General features: G+C 43.7%; 1 protein-coding gene across 1 annotated transcript in view; it reads left to right on the top strand.

Moving 5' to 3' along the window:
* Nucleotides 1-20,630, top strand: part of srcin1b (SRC kinase signaling inhibitor 1b) — a gene marked incomplete at both ends in the record, with an annotated part of 35,265 nt that extends 14,635 nt beyond the window's left edge. Inside the window, 16 exons of the mRNA XM_083687404.1 lie at nucleotides 5,552-5,753; nucleotides 6,415-6,544; nucleotides 7,105-7,276; nucleotides 8,982-9,973; nucleotides 10,191-10,280; nucleotides 10,550-10,590; nucleotides 11,212-11,235; nucleotides 13,829-13,983; nucleotides 14,197-14,372; nucleotides 14,619-14,749; nucleotides 15,983-16,130; nucleotides 16,561-16,885; nucleotides 17,147-17,462; nucleotides 17,682-17,833; nucleotides 18,260-18,403; nucleotides 20,472-20,630. Of these exons, the coding sequence (XP_083543530.1) occupies nucleotides 5,552-5,753; nucleotides 6,415-6,544; nucleotides 7,105-7,276; nucleotides 8,982-9,973; nucleotides 10,191-10,280; nucleotides 10,550-10,590; nucleotides 11,212-11,235; nucleotides 13,829-13,983; nucleotides 14,197-14,372; nucleotides 14,619-14,749; nucleotides 15,983-16,130; nucleotides 16,561-16,885; nucleotides 17,147-17,462; nucleotides 17,682-17,833; nucleotides 18,260-18,403; nucleotides 20,472-20,630 (3,357 nt within the window). The remainder of the gene's footprint in view (nucleotides 1-5,551; nucleotides 5,754-6,414; nucleotides 6,545-7,104; nucleotides 7,277-8,981; nucleotides 9,974-10,190; nucleotides 10,281-10,549; nucleotides 10,591-11,211; nucleotides 11,236-13,828; nucleotides 13,984-14,196; nucleotides 14,373-14,618; nucleotides 14,750-15,982; nucleotides 16,131-16,560; nucleotides 16,886-17,146; nucleotides 17,463-17,681; nucleotides 17,834-18,259; nucleotides 18,404-20,471) is intronic.
* Nucleotides 20,631-21,999: the final 1,369 nt, after the last annotated feature.

Raw genomic sequence — 21,999 nt, 5'->3', positions numbered from 1 at the left:
GGTAATCTACTTGAGTTAACTGGAAAAATTGTGTGGCCCATAACAGATACACTGATAAATGTACATTATATGATGAGACTGTTCTGGTCGTACCTGTGTTCATACACATAGTCCACAGATCCTGAGGCCAAATGCCTCCTGGCATGTCACATAAAAGCATGAACCATCAACATCCTTATGAAAGCTTTGTATTTAGTTCAACCGAGACACTCAATGATTTCCATTGAGTGACTCGCTAATATTAGTGTTTATGGAGATGTAATATACTTGCGTAAACTCACAGATGTGGATCTTCTCCCAATTACAGAGCTCAGTGGAACGGTATGCCAGGACTGCGGGTTGGTAATGCCCATGAAATCGGGTGGGGGATCACCAGAGTTCCAGAGAGGGGGTGGGAAGCAGGTTGTGGAGGCACAGCTGTGCACAGTTGCCTCAACAACCTGTTTATTTTTCAAAGAAAACCCACTTTGTACAAGCCAACCAATCAGAGGTAGAGATGATACAATGAGGTATAGAGACGGAACATAGGGGTGCACACATACATTTACTTAAGTGAAGTTTACAGGAGTGAGATAGAGTAATAGGGCAGTGGAGATAGAGTCAGGGAATACAATTTCAGGAAGAGACTTAAAATAGTAGTAGTAGTAGTTCATACTGTATATATCAATTAGATTGATCTGTATAAATAAGTAAATGATAAATAAAAGTACAGTTGTGGAGTAAAACGGAGGTACGGAATTATCTGTAACATCAACATCTATTGAAAGGAACCAAGATGCTGGACATAGAGGTAAGTACCTGTTGGCTATTGGCTACTATTAAACCTGAGCTGTTTCCAAGGCAACATTGAAGTACCTGGTTCATCGATGACCTAATTTTGCATGTGGCCTCTAATGATTGCTTAGATTGTATTTGCATAAATATTTTCCCAATCATGAGTCATGTGTTTGTTTGTAAGAGGAAATCTGTTGGACTTCTCCAGTAGACCCTAACCCGGTGACTGATGTTTTATGCAGCAGGGTCTTTGTATTTTCGATAGTAAAATAAATAGTTTTATAAAAGCCCTTGAGATCCAGTAAAGACAACTGAAACATGGCAGCTAAGATAACCACAGTTATAAAACAAGGAAAAATCCATCAGATATAATAACCTTAAAACATAGTCCTAGAATAACAGTACAGGGTTTTACTGTACTTTATAGTGGTTGTCATGCCTTCAGAAGATGTTATAGGAATGTTATAACTGGTTGTGATGCATTCTTTGGTCCACAATCACCCCCTTATTGGAGGACAACTTGATTGATTTCTTATTTATGTATAAACATAATCACTTATTCACATTATGTACAGGTACAGAGCAGTTTATGAATTTGTGAATGCACAGTATGAAGTTTGTCACATGGATTGTTGAGGGAGGGTCGTGTAAGTTTAATGTCGTGTTATTCAGGGATTAAGGTTGTGGGGGTGTTCATTAGGTGTTATACACCTGTCATAACAGTTTAATGACAACCAAACCCATCCACTGACAACTGGCATGACAGGTTTATGAAGTCATGTGGATTGTCTAGGGAGGAGGGTGTTATTGAAGTGGAGGCTTGCTGGGAAGCATTGAGAGGAGCTTTATTGGGCGTTACCCCAGTGAAAATGTCAGCCCCGTAATGTAGACACAGTGGGGATAAAACGCCCGCATACAGAGTGCAGCCAAGCTTGTCCTCTCCTTCTCATGGACACCTGGAGAGAAGCCCTGCCCTTGCCCCAGCTGCTGCCTGCAGACAGAAATGAGAACTAATTAGGGAAAAGAAAGGACAGAAAGTCAAGCACCATGGTGCTTTTTCTGTCTTTCATACTGTTTCTGGTGCGCTTTCTCTCTCTCTCTCTCTCTCTCTCTCTCTCTCTCTCTCTCTCTCTCTCTCTCTCTCTCTCTCTCTCTCTTTCTCCCTCCATCTTATAATTCCACTCTCTGTCACTCTCTCTTACCCCCACTCTCAATACCTTACTACACTTCACCTTTGCTCTACAGTATGTCTCAGTCTCACTCCCTTGGCCTTTCTCTCTCTCCCTCTTACCCTCTCTCTTGCTTTTCCTTTTCTCTTATTCAACAGCTGACTAACCACAAACTTTCTAATTCCCCAGTGCCGGCAACTTTCCTCCTCAACAGCTTGGTGCTTTTGGGATGTGAGGCAGAAGGTTCGCCTTCGGCTTGCAGATACACAATACATCTCAACATAAATGAGGGGCGCCCCTCGCAATCTGTCATGCTGCACTAAGTCGTGACAGATGTATGTACAGTGCCTTCGGAAAGTATTCAGACCCCTTCACTTTTTCCACATTTTGTTCAATTTAAAATGGATTAGATTAAAAGAATTTGCTGTCAATCCACACACAATACCCCAGAATGACAAAGCGAAAACAGTTTTTTTTTAATTTATTTTTTATAAATGTTATTTAAAAAAGTACATTTATTAAAATTGAAATACAGAAATACCTCATGTACATAAGTATTCGGACCCTTTGCTATGACACTCTTAAAATTAGCTAAAATGCAAAAATGTCATCAACAAATCACTCAATAAGTTGAATTGAGTCCATCTTAATGCAAGGATAATAGTTTATGTAATTTTGGAATTAATATCTTTGTTTTTATAGGGTCTCTGATTTGCATAAGAATCAATTACACACTGTATGGATCAGGTTGTCATTACAAACTGAGCAAATGGAGAGAAACAAAACTGCTCAAGAATGCAACCCAATCTACAAAGTTGAATGGTGGAGAGGAATGGTTGAATGGTGTGTGTGCGTCTGTGTGTGCGTCTGTGTGTGTGTGTTTGTGTCATACGGGTTGTCTACTTCTTGTCCCACACTCTGCAGTAGACCAGACCATGTGTGTGTTTGGGAGTATTTGCAGTAAACTTTATCTAATCCAAGAGAGAGCAACTGGTTTGGTCTCTGGTGATAGAACAGAAGACGTTAGTGTGTGTGTTTGTGTGTGTGTGTGTGTGTGTGTGTGTGTGTGTGTGGTCACATCTAGCCAAATGTGTGTGGGCACTATTGTGTGTACATTTGTGTGAGTTTGTGTGTATGTCTGAGCTCACGTGTAGTTAAGGTGTGCATATTGCAGGCACAACAAATCACAGAGTTCCTACATTATAGTGGCTTTTGGGAGGACAACAGATGCGTAAGTGAATATGAGCAGTGTTCAGCAGTGCACTGTGGGAGCTCATTACAGCAGCCTTTGGACTGGAAAATTTCTGTCGGTTGGGATTCATTATAAACAACCTGCTCTAGCAGCTCCTGCCTCTGCTTTAACGAGAGGTCCTCCTCTTCCTCACAATGTTCTGTTCCCCAGTGGCAAAAATTGGACAGGTGAATTCTCAGTGGTTACTCGCATTTCAGTGGATGTCTGTTGGTGTTGTACTAGCCTCTTTGATTAGCATTAGCCAGAATAGTGCTCTGTTGGTTCATCAAACTCGCGGTCGAGTAGATGAACATGGGAGGCTGGCTCTAAATCACTTGAGACGACTACATTTCCCAGTGCAATATAGTTATGACATACAGTATTAGCTATATTATATACAGTACCCTGCATAAGAAATGGGATAGTGAAGCATATTTTCGTGCTCTACACTCCAAACGTTTGCATTTGAAATCAAACAATTCATGTGAGGGTAAAGTAGAGATTCTCAGCTTGTATTTGATGGTATTTGTCTACATATTGGTTTCACCGTTCAGAAATTACAACACTTTTTATGCATAGTCCCCCTATTTCAGAGTACCCAAAAGTGATGGGACATATGTATAAAATATTAAGCACTCATGTTTAGTATTTGGTTGACAATCCTTTCCATGGAATAACTGCCTGAAGCCTGCAACCCCCTAGACACTGGGTATCTTCTCTGGTGATGCTCTGCCAGGCCTGTACTGCAGCCATCTGCAGTTGTTTGTTTTGAGGATGTTTTGTCTTGAGTCTCCTTTTCAGCAAATGAAATGCATGTTCAATAGGATTTCATTTCAATCTGGAGATTGACTTGGCCAGTCAACAACATTCCACTTTTTGGCCCTGAAAAACTCCCTAGTTGCTATGGCAGTATGTTTTGGGTCATTGTGCTGCTGTATGATGAAGTGTTGTCCAATGAGTTTGGAGGTGTTTGCTTGTACTTGGGCTGACAAGGTATTTCTGTACACTTCAGAATTCATGCTGCTGCTATCAGCAGTTAGATTATAAATGAAGACGTGAGCCAAGTGAGCCAATTCCAGTGGAGGCCATACATGCTCTAGCTATAACACCCCCTCCACCATATTTCACAGATGAGGTGGTATGCCGTGGATATTGGGCAGTTCCTTTTTTTCTCCACACTTTACTCTTGTGACCACTCTGTTACATGTTAACCTTTGGCTCATCTATCCACAAGACCTTTTTCCAGAACTCTGCATGCTCTTTTAGGTACTTTTTAGCAAACCGAAAAAAACCTGGCCACCCTGGATAACTAGTGGTTTGCACCTTGCAGTGTAGCCTCTGTACATGTAGTTCTGCTGATGAAGTCTTCTACGGATGGTAGTCTCTGACACATTCACACCTACATCCTGGAGAGTGTTCCTGATCTGTGGAACAGTTGTTTTGGGATTTTTCCTAATCATGGTGAGCATTCTTCGGTCATCCACTGTAGAAGTCTTCCTGTGATTTCTAAACTCACTAGCGCTTTCTTTCCTTTTAATGATGTTCCAAACTGTTGATTTTGGTAGGTTTAAGGTTCTGGTTTCTGATTGATTTTTTTCTGATATTTCAGCCTCATAAAGGCTTCCCTGACTTTCATTGACATCTCTTTACTCCTCATGTTGACAGACACCAATAGCAGACTCCAAAGGCAAACCTAAAGCCTAGAATCAATACTAGACATTGAGAGCTCTCTTATGACTGCACCAATGATTTGACGGAACACACCTGACAACCAGAAACACCTGTCAAGCCAATTTTCCTATCCCTTTGGGGTACCCTGAAATAGGGGGACTATGCATAAAAACAACTGAATTTAAACACTTGTCTTTCAACTTATCCATCAAACTATCTCTGTTTGAAGTTTTGTAAAAAAATAAATAAAAAAAAAAATAAAATAAAAGGTTGTGGTAGTGTCATGTTTACTGCAATGGTGTTGGTGGTAGTTTTGTCATGTATTACGCAGGGGTTCCATTTTGAGGAAATGGTTGTGATTGTGGTTGTGTTGTTATCCTTAAGGGGCTGTTTTGTTTTGTCTGTGCGGCAACTGTTTCTTTGCAGTTGTTGTATTGTCTTACTGTGATGTTTATGGGTTTTTTCCCCCGATGGGATTGTCTTTCATTGTTTGCGTGATTGTAGTTCACTTTTTTGCAGTGGTTGTCATGTTTTGCTATGGTGTTATTTTTCCTCCAGGAATTGCCTTGTTTTGTCTATAGTCATGATTTGCCTGTTTTATTGTGATGGTTGTCTTGTTTTTGCTGAAATGGTTGTCCTTTCTCTCCCCTTCTTTCTCTCTCTTTATATCTCTTTCTCAAACACTCTCTCCATCTGTCCCCCATAGGCCCGTACACCTCGTGTGATCCGGTCCAACCCCGCACAGCCGTCTCTAGCTGACCAGGCCAGCAGGGTGTCCTTCGCCTCAGCCGAGAGTCTGGAGACCATGTCTGAAGCCGACGTTCCCCTCGGGTTCAACCGCATGAACCGCCTGCGCCAGAGCCTGCCCCTGGCACGCTCGTCCAGCCAGGCCAAGCTCCGGGCGCCAGGTCAGAGCACTGTCCTTATGACCATCATCTGCTACATCAGGACCATGACCTAGCATGGTTGTCATCGCTATAGGGCTCGATGGGATCTGTAGGAAATGTTGTTGTCATTGCCCTTACAGTTGTTGTTTTGCGCAGTATGATCAATCGAACTACGCCTGTACTTTATGTTGTTGTGCTATCGAGTTTGAGTCAATTCTACAGGTATGTTTGATTTCAAATTATGAGGACATGTTTATCTTGTAGATCAGCACCTGCCCCATTTTGACCCTGCTCTGTTGTCACAAGGGAGTAAATGTTTATATGGAGCAACTACTGTAGGCGTGCACTGGAGAATAATACTTGAATATGTTGTTTACTGCTATGCTAGTAGGTACATACGTGATTTGGTTTTGAATGAACCACTAATTGATCCAAATTAAATTAATTAATTTGAGAAAAGCCCCAGAAGACCAATGAGATTATTGCGATAGTACTGTACCCACACTGCCTTCTATCTTGTGTGCACAAATGTGTGTTTGTGTGGTTTTGCAGTTTTGTGTGTGAGTGGATTCAATGGAACTCCATTTAATTGACCTCCCTCCACCTTTCCCTGTCTCCTATTCTCCTCCACTCCCTCTCGACTGAACTGAACAGTGTACGTGTGCAATTCCTCTTCCTCTAGGCATCCTCTTCCTCCAGCTGGGGGAGGAGACGCGGAGGGTGCATCTCACCCACGAGCTGACTAGCCTGGAGACTCTGAGGGCGCTCATTGTGCACATGTTCCCCCAGAGGCTCACCATGGCCATGCTCAGGTGACTTTACTAATGTCCAGGGACACTGTCCTTTACTGACTTATCTAGTGGTGCTTAGGAGAGCAATTTGAGGTAATGAAAATAATGACATTGAGATAGCGGTAATATTCCACTCAGCCAGCAGTTCCCTTGACCCTCAAGTCAAATTCAGGGGCTCAGGCGCCTTTATCCAATTCAATCTTGGTGTAGTCTTTGGAGCTATTCCATGACAGTGTACATTTATCATAAATTTGGCCTCGAAGCCTTTGTCAGCATAAAACCCAAGTCTGACCCAAGTCAGAGCACTATACTAAGTGTAGACACATTAAATAGAAGTCATTTTTCCTTCTTCTAGCATTGTGACTGCCTATGGCCCCTGGTCTGAGCATTGATTACTTTATCTTATGATGACTGATGGATAGATGATTCACTTACTTAAACAAATGTATTTGTTGTAAGTCGCTTTGGATAAAGGCGTCCGCTAAATGTAAATGTAAGCACAAAAGATCTTTCAATACATGCATAAGTCAAAAATATAACGTAAAGGCGCAATGCTCAGGTGTAACTCTGCCCATGCTAAGGTGCCCAAGCACGGCCCTGCTGATCAAGGATGAGACACGTAACGTTTTCTATGAGCTGGAGGACCCTCGCGATGTCCAGGACCGCTGCGTCATCAAGATCTACTGCAAGGAGCCCATCTACGGCACCTACCCCGGACACCACAACCCCTATCTGGCTAATGGGGAACTCAGGGTGAGAGAGAGTGTGTGTGTGTTTGTGTGTGTGTGCATGTGTGCGTGCTTGCTTGCGTGCGTCTGTGTGTGGGCACCTTGGTCACAGTATCACCTGGCTAATAGGGACCATCGGGTGGGTGTGAGAATGTATGTTTGTGCATGTGTATCATGTGTCTAAACAGTTATAGCAAATGACAAGCTCTATCCTGAATTTAGTGCAACAACCGAACCAATTGCTCATTCATCCTAGATTTCATTATAGTTGATTTGACACGATGTTGTTACCACTCGGAATATGATTATTCATCATGTAACGTGCTAGTGCACAAATTAAATGCAGTCAGTCTCTATAAAATGAGTGCATGAATGAGTAATGTGATATTACAGTACCACCACTGTTGCTGTTCTTGAATCCACGCCAACCTGTTTCCCTCCAATGCTGACTACAGTATTGACACTTCTGCCAAGTCAGTCAACCAGTAGTATCATGCACCCAATTTGAGGGGGCACAAAGTATGTGGGTGAGGACAGGGGAAGTTGGCAAATTTCTTCTAGAGCTAGAGCCATAATCATTATGCCTAATTCTATGTAAAAATAGCTAGCTGGCTAGAGCCAACTTCATAAAATTGCTAGGTGGCTAGTATTACAAACATTTAGATGTTATTTATTCATCATTAGGAGAGAATCAATAGGCTACAAAGCTTGATCAAAATAACATACAAATAATCATCCTGCCCAACGGCAGCTCCAATCAAATTAAACTCTTCACTCTATTCTCTCTCCTCCTCCATCTAGCATCCTGCCTAAGCATTCCTGTGTGTGTGTGTGTGTGTGTGTGTGTGTGTGTGTGTGTGTGTGTGTGTGTGTGTGTGTTTGTGTACGCTTGTGTGTATGATTTGTCGGTGCCCAGTGCGTTTTGGAGGTCAATTTTCCATTCTCCCCAGGGTTTTGCTACCACTCCTTACACACAGCTCAGAAATCTCCCTGCTGGTTTATAGCTTTATTGAGTGACTGGGTTTTACCTTGAGTTTTATGTGTGAGGGATTGGTGCTGCGATACAGAGGTGAGTGAGAGTTGGAAAGGGGGGGGGGGGGGGCTGGACCTGAGCCAGTGAAGCAGAGATTACTATCTGATTACAGGTCGTAAACCATGACCAGGACCATTGAACATCGCACAGACAGGAGATGGTAGCACCAATGGATGGATAGGGCTTAGTGGAGATTGATTGGCAGACTGGTGTGACTCCGAAGGTGGGTAAGAGTAGTGCAAGAAGATTGTGGTGAGGTGATCTGTGACGGACATTCTGTGACATCTGGGCTTGGAATGGAGAGGTGTGTGTATGTGTGTGTGTGTGTGTGTGTGTGTGTGTGTGTGTGTGTGTGTGTGTGTGTGTGTGTGTGTGTGTGTGTCCCTTGCTCCCATATAGTGAGATCCTTACGTAGTTATCAAGCAGTTGCTTAGATACAAGATGAAATTGAAGATGCTACAGCCATTAATGCAGTGAGTGTGGAGTCCACAGAGTACTATTTTGAGGAGGGATTGATTAGCTGAAAGTGTTGATTTTCAACATTTCTTACTGTAGTACCGTTGCTTTGTGTGTCATGTGCAATCTTCATCTAGTCCCTCACTTTCTAGTTTATTCTATTCTATTCTATTCTATTCTAGTCTTCTTCTGCATCTCATTGGCCCTTATGTTCATCACACCTCTCTTCCTCCTACCACAGAGAGAGATGGTGTACACGCCTCAAGACTCACCACCCAACCGTCGCCTCAGCAACCCCCCGGCCTCCTCCTCTTCCGCCTCGCCCCCCTCAGGCTCCCCGTCCCGCGCCCGCCTCCTCTACAGTGGGGGCCGCCCCTCCTCTTACGCCGGTCCTCCTCACCCCCATGGCCACCCACACACACACTCCCTCCCCCACCCCCACTCCCACCACTCCTCGCCGGGGAGCCAGGGTGTGGCCCACCACCCCCAGCACCACCATCAACAACCCCAACACCACCATCCCCAACACCCTCACCACCATGCCCAGGCCGCCTTCTGCCCCTCCCCCAGCGCGATCCTGGAGCGGCGAGATGTCAAGCCTGACGAGGAGGTGGGCGGTGGCTCCAGGAGTGTGGTCCTACTTAGGGGTGACGGGGGAGGAGGGGGGATCTATGCCGACCCGTACTCCCTGGGCCAGGAGGGGGGACGCCTCAGCCTGGCTGGCTCCCACTCCCCCCTCCCCCCACGGGCCGACCCCTACGGCTCCCTTTACCGGCGTGGTGGTGGAGTGGTAGGAGGAGGGGGAGGCGCTGGGTCAGTGCGCTCCCTCACCTCTTACTCCGCCGCAGCTCTGCAAGGAGAGCTTATGGACAGCAGTGCCCTCTATAGGCCTGGCGGGCCGCTGTATAATGACGCTTACGCTGCCTCCATGCTGGCTATGGGATTCCGGGTGCCGCCCCCCTCGTCTCCGCAGAAGATCCCTGACATGAGGGATTCCTACTCTGGCACCATGCCTGGCCGGGGCTCCCCCGGGAGACAGACCCTGCGGAGGGACTCTGTGTCTTCCTCGGTGTTCGGGGAGAATCCCAAGGCCAGGGGCCAGGGGTCAGGGCTGGGATTGGGGTCAGATCAGCTCTGCCTGATGGCTGGGCCTGGAGGAGGAGGGGATGGTGGTGGTGGTGGAGGATCACTGGGATTCAGTTCACCACAACATGGCAACGAGACAGAGACGAGGTGAGATGATCTCGAATGGATCAATTGATTTTGTGTTTCTTTATAACGTATGTCCACTGTGTCTTTTTTAACATTATAAAAAACAGAATAGATTGTGTGTTTATGCATACAGGTATGCGCATAGGTGTGTGTGTCTATGTGTCTGTATACAATATGTTCTTGACTATCTACTGTACTGGATCTGAGCTGACTCATCCTGTACTGTATGTTTTGACAGGGAGCGCATGGAAGCGATGGAGAAGCAGATAGCCAGCTTGACTGGTCTACTGCAGAGTGTGCTGACCAGGGGACCAGAAGTAGACAGCCCGTATGACACAAACACAGACACAGACACACTCACACACAGACACACACACACACACACACACACACACACACAAACACACACACACACACACACACACACACACACACACACACAAACACAGACACACACACACACACACACACACACACACACACACACACACACACACACACACACACACACACACACACACACACACACACAAATATTCATCCAGTGCATTAGCAGAGAGAGGGGAATTTAAAGAGCTTTACCCTTTTTTATTCCAGTGAGAAGATTGAGACAGCCAGTGACTGTTCAGGGACAGACAGTAAGTATTTTACTTGCTATAGTGCTCCAAAGCATGCCATCAAAATGCAGTTAATCCACTGAACATGTTTCCAGTTTAAAACCCACAGTTTTCCCCCACAGTTTTCCCAATATTTTTTCTCGTAGCTAATATAAGCTTTTTTATTATGTGTTAAATAAACAAACCATTTCTCAATTATTTGGTCAGAAGTTGAAAATGAATAAGCTAACTTAGAGATTTAGGATTGCTTATTTAGAGACTAATGAAACGCTAGTTAATCAGACAAGAAAACATACAAGAAACTGTAAGCCTATATACGTATGTTACCCATAGTTAATGTTAGTTTTTGAAAAAATCCATATGGAAGAAATTTGGGAAAATGGGGAGACACTTTGTCTCTCTGTACCTGAAAAAAATTGTCTCTTTCACTGCAGTGCTGTCCATTGACTTCTGTTTCTAGATATTCAGAAATTATTGTATCTTTTTTTCTTCACGACCCATTTCAAAACATTAGCTATTTTAATTTGCGCAAAGGAAAGTTGCTTATGTGTTGTTGATGTGGCCCCATTGTGAAACTGTCAAGGAAACTGTGTTTTTATGTTTGCTTTTTTTTGTAACTGGTGCCCATGCTTCTTGTTTTAGCTGGACGGTTTAAAAATAAGAAAGGTATCTGTTCTTAAGTCCTCTTATCCCCTTGTATGTCTGAATGAAGGACTCTCCCTAAAGTTGGTGTCTCTAGTTATATGTGTTCTGAGTTCTTTGTTTTCAATTTTGTATTTGATTCCCTGGGCTATTCCTTTTGTCTGTGTTCTGTGTCTGGAATCAGACTGGTGTCAGAATGTGTTTCCCTACTGTTCAATGTTATCAATAGTTCATCTTGTTCTGTCATTTTGGGTTAGACTACTTCCTACTGTATAGTATGTCTTTTTGATTGTTTGTATGTCAAGCATTCCCTCCTCCTTATTGTATGTATCCAAATGCATTTGTTCAGCTAAAGTTAGAAGCTCAATTGATGTCTCCATTGTATGTTCTGATCGTTGTTGATGTCTGTAAGCATACAGTATGTCTGTGGTTGAGTTCTATGTCTCTTACATTTACAATCTGTGTGTCAGTTTAATGTTAGTTGCCTTCATTGTCCTGGCTTACTGGTGACAGGCCAATGCGAGAGCTTTATGAAGGCACCTCACACCATGTGCAACTCTTATTCTACATCTTCTGTCCAGTGTTTTAGTTTGCATTAAGAACCATGTGTCTCTCTGCCAATCCTATGGTACCCCCGATTCCTGGATCACGCTATGAAGGAAGCAAGATTTGTTGGTAGCTTTTGTGTTTACAGCTGAGAACATGCCATTCCCCTCTTCATTCACCCAAGCTCCAGCTTGGCATTAGAGAGTCACTTGGCAACGGACGAAGAAGGATTTCAGAAACATTGGACACTGTGACTGTCACATGCCCTCCCCTAAAAAAGTAGCAATGAATACCCAATTTCTAGTTTTTCAAGTTTTTCTATGCAGATATCAGTTATGCTGCTTTAGTACAGTTGCTCATCCTACTGTAGATCTATCTGACCTTGTGTTTTAATCTTATCCCTTTAAAGGGACAGTTCACCTAAACTACAAAGTTGCATATGTTTCCTTCCTTTGGTGATTTCTGCAAGTTTAGACCCCTACCTGGGGTCCATTCTCGATCATTGTTTTGGGTCATTCAGACTAATGTTAGCTAATAGTGGCTAGATTTTGAATTTGGGATCTCTTAGCCCAAGGATTATTTTCAAAGTAAAGAAACATAATAATTAGGAAATTCATAAATCAGACCCCAATTCAATCAACTGCAAATTTGAAAAAAAGAAAACTGGGTTGTTGGTTAACTCTAATGCTGTATTTGAGGTGTTCACTCTGTAAAAAAAAAAGAAAAGTAACCCAGGTTCTCTGAAGAAGATGAGGTAGACCCCTCACTATTGGACACACCCTCTTGTGTACCTTTCGCTGAAGAGGCCAGTGATACTTGCAGGCGATAGCCCTACCTATCACCCGTCCCAATAAAGGGACACAGCAAGCACGCCATTTCATCGAGCAAACTCTTCAGGAGATTCACACCACACCTCAAGTAGCCTCAATTTCAGGTTGTAAAGACCTAAGTGGATGGCGCCTTAGCACTCTGAATTGAGGCAACCACATTTGTAGGCTGGTCTTCTGAGACAAGGTTGGACCTTTAACAGGCCAAACCCATAGATCCTTCCTCAGGATGAGGGTGGAATAATTGGCCCTACGCTTGGGACAATAAGTCCCTGCGCAAGGTTGCCAGGGGGTGCATAGAGTAGCTGAGCTATCTGTGGCCTCCAAGGTTTCCCAGCCAATTCTGGGCTTTCAGAATTAGGGATGAACAGTTCGCTCTCTTTCTTTTTTTTTCAAAACCGTTGAACTTGGTTAACCAAATGTTTTGATAATCTTCTTTGAATGTCGAGCTAAACCACAGGATTCCAGTAGAGACAACCAAACACCCCGGGAGGATCATACGATTCTGGGTAAAACAGTTCAGTTAAGTTGTAGCTAGCTACAAGAATATGACTACCTAACGCTTCAGACAGTCAGCAAGTGAAGAGTGGAAATGGCGTGCTTGCTGCGTCCCTTTATTGGCACGGGTGATAGGCGGGGCTATCGTTACCTGTACCAGGTATGATTGAATAGGGGTCTTCAGCGAAAGGTACACAAGAGTGTGTATGCCATACTGAGTGGTCGACTGAAAGAAAACACCCCCCAAGCTGGTACTCTCTCAGCCCTTATGGATATGCAAAAACCAACCTATTCTTCGTACAAAGTGCACACATTTATCTGAAATGTATGGAATCACAATACTAGTCCCTCCCTTTCTTATACTGCATGAATTATGTGCCTGAGAAAATGCCATATACTGTAATTACAATGAAAAGCTTTATGTTCATTATCATTTCACTCAACTCTGATGTTATTTCAACGTGAGCATCAAAAGACTAGGGCTTGCTGTTGATGCCCTGTTGTATACTATTCAAAAGAAATATAGCTTTGAATATGGCTGTTTGCCCCTTTTAGATTAGATCATTAGCTTGAGGTAGACGTTGCCCTTAACCACAGATAAAGAATCTGACAACTCTACTACCCCTTATAAAAAATATCTGACCGTGTATCAGTGGTAATGGGCAACTTCCAGCGATGATGTACCACACTTAATGGGGAGAGTAATACCCAGTCACCTGACTGCAACCCTGTTCTCTGATTGGCAGCTCTGACGCCATTGGCTCCTTTAGCCCTGATGCCACCTCCGCCCACAGGGGCCAGTCAGCCAATCACGGTGTCGCGGATGCAGGTCCACCTGCACGGCTTGCAGCAGAACACCAGTGAGCTACGCAAACAGCTGTCCCAGCTACGCGATATACAGGTGACATACATTATTATATCCATTCTATGAGTATGTATGTCTTACTTCTTTGTCAATTTATGTCTGTGTATGTCTTTCTCAGTGTATGTGTGTGTGTGTGTGTGTGTGTGTCTGTGTGTCTGTGTGTCTGTGTCTGTGTCTGTGTCTGTGTCTGTGTCTGTGTCTGTGTTTGTCTGAAGTAACATCTGTCTGTGGCCATGCTCCCACTCACAGCTGGAGAACCAGGACTCTGTGCAGTCTCTGCTGAGGCAGACAGAGTCAGACCTCAGTCTGATGATGCTAGACGCCATGCGAACCCAAGAGGACCCACTCCAGAGACAGCGCCTCTTAGTGGAGGAGGAGAGACTCAAGTACCTCAACCAGGAGGAACTGGTCATCCAGCAGCTACAGTGAGTTCAGCAAAGAGATATATATTTCCCATTGTGTCTATGAATTTCAGAGTGGTCACATTTCCCCAGTCACATCTCTCAACTGTATACCCACCCAAAAAAGAGCCAGCCATTTGGCTAAAAAACTAATTAAGGATTGAACCTTTAATGTCAAAGCCATTTTCTTTAGCCTTATCAAAATCTAACAGAACATATTAGAATATAACAGTGTTTCTCATGTCTTGACCTGTTATTTGGTCTTCACAGTGATCTGGAGAAGTCGGTGGAGGAACTCCAGAGGAACTCGTCAGTGAACCACGGCCTGGTGACCGAACACGAAGTGGAACAGAAGAGCAAGGAGCTGAGGACTGTAGGAGAGACCCTTACGGAGCTCAAGAGTGAGTATGGTGATACTCGTGAGTATACTGCATATGAGGTAATGAGTATGAGTAAAGAGAGATGTTTTGTTTTAATGTTTAGCCTGTATACAATAACCTAGTGTGGTCTGGCAAGGACAATTTGTTGCATTAGATCTATTCCTTTGCTCAAATAAAGCTATATTTGAATATAGTATTCTCACAAAGTGACAGGTTCTTTGGATCTGAGTTGAGCAGGCAGCGTGAAGCAGAAGCAAACAAAAAAGGCAGTTACAATAATTTATTGGCTTATATCGGTATGGTTTTCCACTAATCAGATTCTCTTTCAGTTCATTACAATCAGTTCATTTCATTTCAGTTCATTTCAGTTCAGTTCTTTCAGTTTCCATCATATTCAAGTTCCTTTCAGTTCAGTACTTGATGTAGCTTTCCTTATATGAATCTCTTTTGTTAAAAAAACATGCTACTTGAAATCAACACAAAACACAGACCAAACCAAATCAAGGATATAAGGACGCAGGAAGCAAAGGCAGGTGTCCAGGCTTCTCCATTTGTTACAAACTCTTCCAGGTTGCTCAAAACTGCAGGATAACCATGGGGGGCAGAGACTACACTGAGACCCAGCACAAGAGACTCAAAGATGCTACATGTACATTTACAAACAAGAATATGCTCCCTCTTTCATTGATTTACTGGTCTTCATTCTCTTTCTTTCTCTCTCTCTCTCTCTCTCTCTCTCTCTCTCGCCCTTTCTCACTCATGATTATTGTGTTGTTTTGCTATGCCTCTGTTGTTTATCTGTGTTGTCCTCTCCTATCTCTCACTCTCTGAATTCAATTCAACTCAAGCTTTTTTGGCATGACAAGAAGATAGAATTTTGCCAAAGCAATATGACCAGTTGTAGCCAATATGACCAGATTTGTTACTTGGAAAAGTAATCTTTTACATAGTACTCATTACATTTAACAAACGTAATCTTGGTGCGTTACAATATTACTTTGCATGGAAAGTAACATATTATATATTATGTAATATGCATTATGAATTCTGAAAGTAACGGACGTGTCACTTGAAAAAGTAACTGTAATAATATGACAATATTTGAACACAGTAACTTGTTATATTACTCCCTTACTCATTAAAGTAATATACTGTATTACTGTAACACGTTAACCCCAACACCGAATATGACAATAACAATAACTTTGTCATTCTCTTTTCTCCAACTCTCTCTCTCTCTCTCTCTCCCTGTAGATCAGTTCCCTAGTCTGCAGAGTAAGATGCGTGTGGTGTTAAGGGTGGAAGTGGAGGCGGTTAAGTTCCTGAAAGAGGAACCACACAGACTGGATGCCCTACTTAAGCGCTGTAATACCATGACTGACACACTGACCGCCTTACGCAGGTACGGTCCAACACAATTGACCACACTACACCTGTACAGTCCAACTCTGATATCAGACTCTGGCTCCACTTCTTAATATTTGCACATACAGTAGGTCTAAAATACAGAACATTCTAACACATTGCATCATTGACACAGTATGTGCTCTTGTAGAAAAGGTGATTTGGAATCACGCTCTCATGATGTGTAGCCTTGTAAGCCTAAATGTAGTCCTTAAACTACAAAGATATCCTCTTGGTTCAATGGTAAACCTTGGGGTCATCCACACGAGAGGTTTCCGGTTTAAACCCTGCTGGTTATACTTTGCACAGGGTATTGAATAACAAAAGACCAAACTCATTCTACATAGACATCATGTTTTTGACTTGATCCATAGCTGGACATTGGTTTTGATCAAATAGGGCCCTGACACATCTATGTGTGTTGTTAGTGTATTGTATCCCACCTGTATGTACAGACAGGTGACCGGGGGCATGTGGAAGGGACAGGAGGACATGTCCAGCCAGTCAGCCAAGCGTACTGAGGACATAGGAAGGAGCTCAGACCTAGACATACTGACCAGTCCTCCCCTGAGCTTCAATGACCTGGGGCGCAGTGCCAGCCTTGCCAACTGGATGCCCCTATCGGGCACTGACCAGGACACCTTGGGCCCAGAGCAGGACCCCCAGCCACTGATGAACTACAGGACCCGGGTTCTGGATGAGCTTCCAAGCCGCCGTGGTGCTGACAAATCAGTGTCTGCGGAGGTTAGACTGGTAATGAGCACCCATTTTGTGTAATATAGTGTGTTGTGGGTGTGGGTGTGGGTATGCATGTGTGCGTGCGTGTCTATGTGCATTTGGCAATGTCTCTCTCTTACTGTACTAGGGTTGTATTTGTATGTAGGTATCAATGAGGGTGTGTGAATATCATGACAAATCAATATCACTGTTGGATCTGTGTGTATTTGTATGTACAGTACATATGCAGACTTGTGCTTATGTGTTACAATAGCATGTCTTTGCATACACCCATAGGCTGCAGAGCGGGACTGGGAAGAGAAGCGGGCCAGTCTGACCCAGTTCAGCGCCCAGGACATCAACCGGCTACTGGAGGAGACCCAGGCTGAACTCATGAAGGCCATCCCAGACCTAGACTTTGCTGCCAGGCAGATTAACAAGCCTGTGGTGCCTCCAAAACCCCAGATCATCGCCCCCATCACCACCACAATAACCACCTCCACAACCAGCAGCATCACCACTGCAATTACCAATGTGGAGCAGCAGCCCAGTAAGGTCCAGATCACTGCCCAAAAGCTCACCAACATGGAGGGTGGCTCACAACGTGGATCAGGTGAAAAAAAAACCAGCTAATTGTGTAATGTTGTTAAGTTATGTTGGTTTGAGTGTATTTATGACTGAGTTACTGTTGTGTACTTAACTTTTCTTAATGTTGTTAAGACACCCAGACAACATTTGTTGTGTTATGGCTTAAACGTTCTGTTGTGACTGAGTAGTTGTGCTGATATGACTGAGTTGTTGTATTCAGTTGTTGGCCCACGATGTGTTATAGCGGAGCTGACCGTGGCCAGGTATCGTACAGAGAAACCCTCCAAGTCCCCACCACCACCACCACCTCGTCGCAGCTTCCCATCAGCCCATGGGATCACCACCAACCGTAGTGGGGAAGTTATCGTCACCAGCAAGACTGTGAAGGTGAGAGAGGTGGCTAGTAAATACTCACCCTGCGACATGCGACATGCGACATGCGACATGCGACATGTGAGACTCACATTCAGAATGGTCCTTATGGAGTTATTTCAGTTATTTCAGGACATGAGGATGTTAAAAAGGATGTATTACGATAAAGAAAGATTCCCCAGGATCCTGAGAATGACTTTTATCACCATAGATTTTGTGCATCATTGTTCCCACAAATGTTTTGGCAAACGCTTTGGGTCAATGTCTTTCTCTCTCCCTGTATGTTTTTGGGCTTGAATGCAGATGTTTAAGCATGTCTTCAGACTCAAACCGTCAGTTCTGTGCCGAAACTACAAAGCCTGCTCTAATTTTCTGTTACCGATGTGTATTGTGTATTGCATACCATACGGGCACTTTGTAACAGCCTTGTTTTGACAGAAGCTGGAGCAGGAAGATGGAGAGACTCCAAAGCAACTGGTGAAGCTCAGACGGACACCGTCCGACACCCCTCGCCCCGCCTCCACTCCACCCATCATCGCTGCATCAGCAATCAAGGACGAAGATGATGAAGAGAGGATCATTGCTGAACTAGAGGTAAGAGCTGGGAAAGGATTGATGGTGTCTTGGATGTGATTTAAAAGAAATGTGATTTACTTCACATCTAGTTTTTGCAGATGCTCAATCAAGAAGGAATGACAATAAGTCTATACAATAATAAGGCTGAATAACAACAAAAATGCCAGAAGCAAAGCCAAGGTGTAGAAAAGTGTAGCCATAACTATCGGTATAGAAAGTATTGCAGTGCTACAGTAGCTTGACTGTTAGCACAAAGCTTTATTCTTTGACTAGCTGCAAAGAATATTTTACATACAGTATTTTCTCCAATACTGCAGGCAGTGTTGTGTGTGTAGTAGCAATGTGATAACATATGTATCTACAATACTCTCCCACACAACAACTTCCACCAGATATTTCAGAGAACCCCAGTCAAAGTGTCCCCTCCCCACTCCCTGCCCTGCACCCTACAGAGGCCAACCCGCACCTCTTCCTGCGCCTCAGGGTCCTTGGGAAGAAAGGTAAACATGCCTCCAAAAGAAAGCTCCTCTCCTCCTCCTCTCCTCCTGCGGTGCCTGTGGCCTATCTCCTCCTATTTCTGCCTCCGATCCGTCCTCTTCAGTCTCTCATCACTACCCCACTAGGTCCTTTATCTGAAGGGTTACTAACATGCCTGTAAATTTCAACTCCCTCAACCCAGGACATGCTGCTACAGTATGCAGATCAAACACACGTGAGAAAGCACAATGATGAAAAGCCTCTGTGCTGATTGAATTCCTACCAGTGTCACAACTGCTGACCTAAATCACTGATCTTGTCACCAGTTCACAGTCCTAAGATTGCAAGGATCCAGCGCATCCAGATCCTGTTGTAGCCAATCATGAATACCAGGGTCAGTGAATTGAGTCTCAGGAAATACACGATTCCATAACTGAAAGATCACAAATTCCTCTTGATGCATCAGTTTTCTGATGAAACAACTGGAAAAGATGACTGAAAAAGTCACATTCAATCTAACGTCCCTTTCTTTCCTTTGCTAAGAACTTTTATTCCCTCTCTAATTCCAGTGACTGCTTTCTTTAAATGAATCTTGAAGCATATTAAATCTGCACAATATGCTAACTAACCTGTACTTTAATTGTCTAACAAGCTAACTTGGGACTAGATGGTTTGATATTTTGTGCATTAGATGTATACACAGCATGCTGTTTGTTGCCAAAGTGGGATAATGCATTCAGGTTAGCTGACAGACTGCAAGAGATGACTAAACTTTCTGACAACTCAAGTGACATGTTTAGCTCCATTTTACACGACTGTGATTGGCCGCTGTTAAAACACAGGACAGTGATGGGGTTAAGCAAGATTCAGGGCACAACTCCAGATGTGTTTTTTCCTCCAAACCTACAGTGCCCTCCATAAGTATTGGAAAGAGGAAGCATTTTGTCTCCTTTCAGCTCTATACTCCAACAGTTTGGATTTGAAATCAAACAATTACTATGGGGTCAAAGTAGAGATTCTCAGCTTTAATTCAATGTTTTTTTCTTTTTCAGATTGTTTTCACCATTTAGAGGTTGTTTTTTTTTTATCTCAGAGCTCCAAAAACATTGGAAAAAAAATCATATAATGTCCAAATAAAGCACTCATGTGTAGTGCCTCCAATACTTTTTGAAACGGATGACAACCCTTATATCTGTCTCCGGGTTGATTTTGCTACGTTAGCTTGTTAGCATTGATTGCCAAAATGACCGGTAAGTTACCATGTTTTGAGAAAGTTTCTGAACTTTTTGGGAATTTTGCAACCCTACCAGCCGTAACATTAAGCGTGGACTCAGCAACATGTCATCATCATACAAAATGTGGCAACTTTTTCCTTACAGATATCAACAACAGCAGGATTTACTGTATATCTGTCAAGGCTTCCATTCTTGGCTGATTCTTGGTACTGTGGGTAGGCCTAAAGTGAGGGAGTGTTCAAATTGGTAACAGCCAATGTTTGCAGATTAGAACTCTGTTATTGTTGATGTATGCAAGCAGGACTTTTAACCACAGCATGTAGGGCCAACTGTTGCCTGACTTAACCATCCTGATCCTCTCTATCCTCCCATAGACTGCCAGTAACTCGCCGGGATCAGCCAAGGGACCCCAGTCAACTGTGGCCGCCAGACTCAAGCACCTCCAGCAGGGCAGCCTGGAGAGGCCCAAAACCAGGAAGCAGAGGGAGGACTTCCCCAAGATCCAGGGCCAGCAGCAGGTATTCCACTTCTAAAAGAGCCTCCCTAAAGCAGCTGCATCACATGAAACAGCACTGCTGGCTTAGCTTTGTGCCTCCTGGGATGTCATCAACTGCCCTATCTGACCCAAGCTGGGGTAACTACTGGGCTCTTTCAAGAACACTGGGAGACAAGACAATGTGGATGATGGACAGTGGATAGCTGACAGCTGACAGTTTAAGGTTACAAGAAAAGGAAGGGTGGGCTATCACAAAAAATCGGAAATGTTTCTTCAGATTTTTCATATTATGTTTTGACTCCAAATTAGCTAGTGCACAGTCGTAAGCAGCTAGCATAATTACTGGCTTATTTTTAGTTTTTATGATGAGGACAAGTAATTGGGTCTGTGTACTGATTACACTGAATGATGCCTAATTGTGGAGCCTCTACAGCTACGTATATGGTTTTCCCCAAAGCTGTACTCTTCGACAATGCCACGGAACACTTTTACATCTCAATATCAAATCACTGACCTCCCACCAAGCAGATTATTATCCTGCCTTTATCCTCCGACTCTGCTACCTTCCTTCAGATCACTTACCCATGCTGTCTTTGTCCTTTACAGCACAAGGACAGTAGTCAATAGTCAGTATTAGTATGGCCCAGTATTACAGCTAAGGTGGTGGGAATTTTGAATTTCGTCAGCGACCTTGAGTCTCCCAATTCAACACTCTAGCTGCTATGCCAAAAAGCCCAGACCCTTTGGCAAGCAAGGTTGTGGAGTGTTGGGTTGAGTGGCATGGTTACTATAGTGTATTATGTAATATGCTGAGAATGAAACAGAACAAATGCTAAAAGGTTTTGAGAGTTATAGAATAGCACTTCTCAGTCGAATGTTTGCCCTCATTTTCCTCAGTGCTGAGAATGTCGAGCAGGTAGGTTGAGAGAAAGAAAGCGAGATGGAGAAAGACATTTCAGAAGAGTGAAAGAAAGGAAGATTGAAAGAAAAAGATATGAAAGACAGAAATAATAACAGTCATGAAGTACAAAAAATAGATAGACACCTCTAGTGTTTCTGTGGAGCTATAATAAACTGAACCCTTCAGTCGACCTCTCGGATGTGAAACCACTGTCTTATCTGGTCCAGCAGGCCCTTCAACCATGTATGCTGAGCGGAGCATCCTCGGCCCACCCTTGCCCAAGCTACCCTCAGAAGAGCTTTTAAGGTTTCTCTAAGTAAGGTAGAGATAACACAGCCAGCCATTCCTTGCCAGTTTGTACCTGAGCCAGCCCCAATCCTCTCATTACTCCATTGGTGATAATCCACCTTCTGTTAGCTAACTCTAAAATAGAAGGCACTTCATTTGGTGGAGTTTAGGGGTAATTCAAATACAAAGGGGGCGCAATGGACCCCGTAACCCACCA

The sequence above is a fragment of the Argentina silus genome (assembly GCF_951799395.1).
Source record: "Argentina silus genome assembly, chromosome: 16".
Classification (NCBI taxonomy): domain Eukaryota; kingdom Metazoa; phylum Chordata; class Actinopteri; order Argentiniformes; family Argentinidae; genus Argentina; species Argentina silus.
This window is presented reverse-complemented; position numbering and strand designations above follow the sequence as displayed.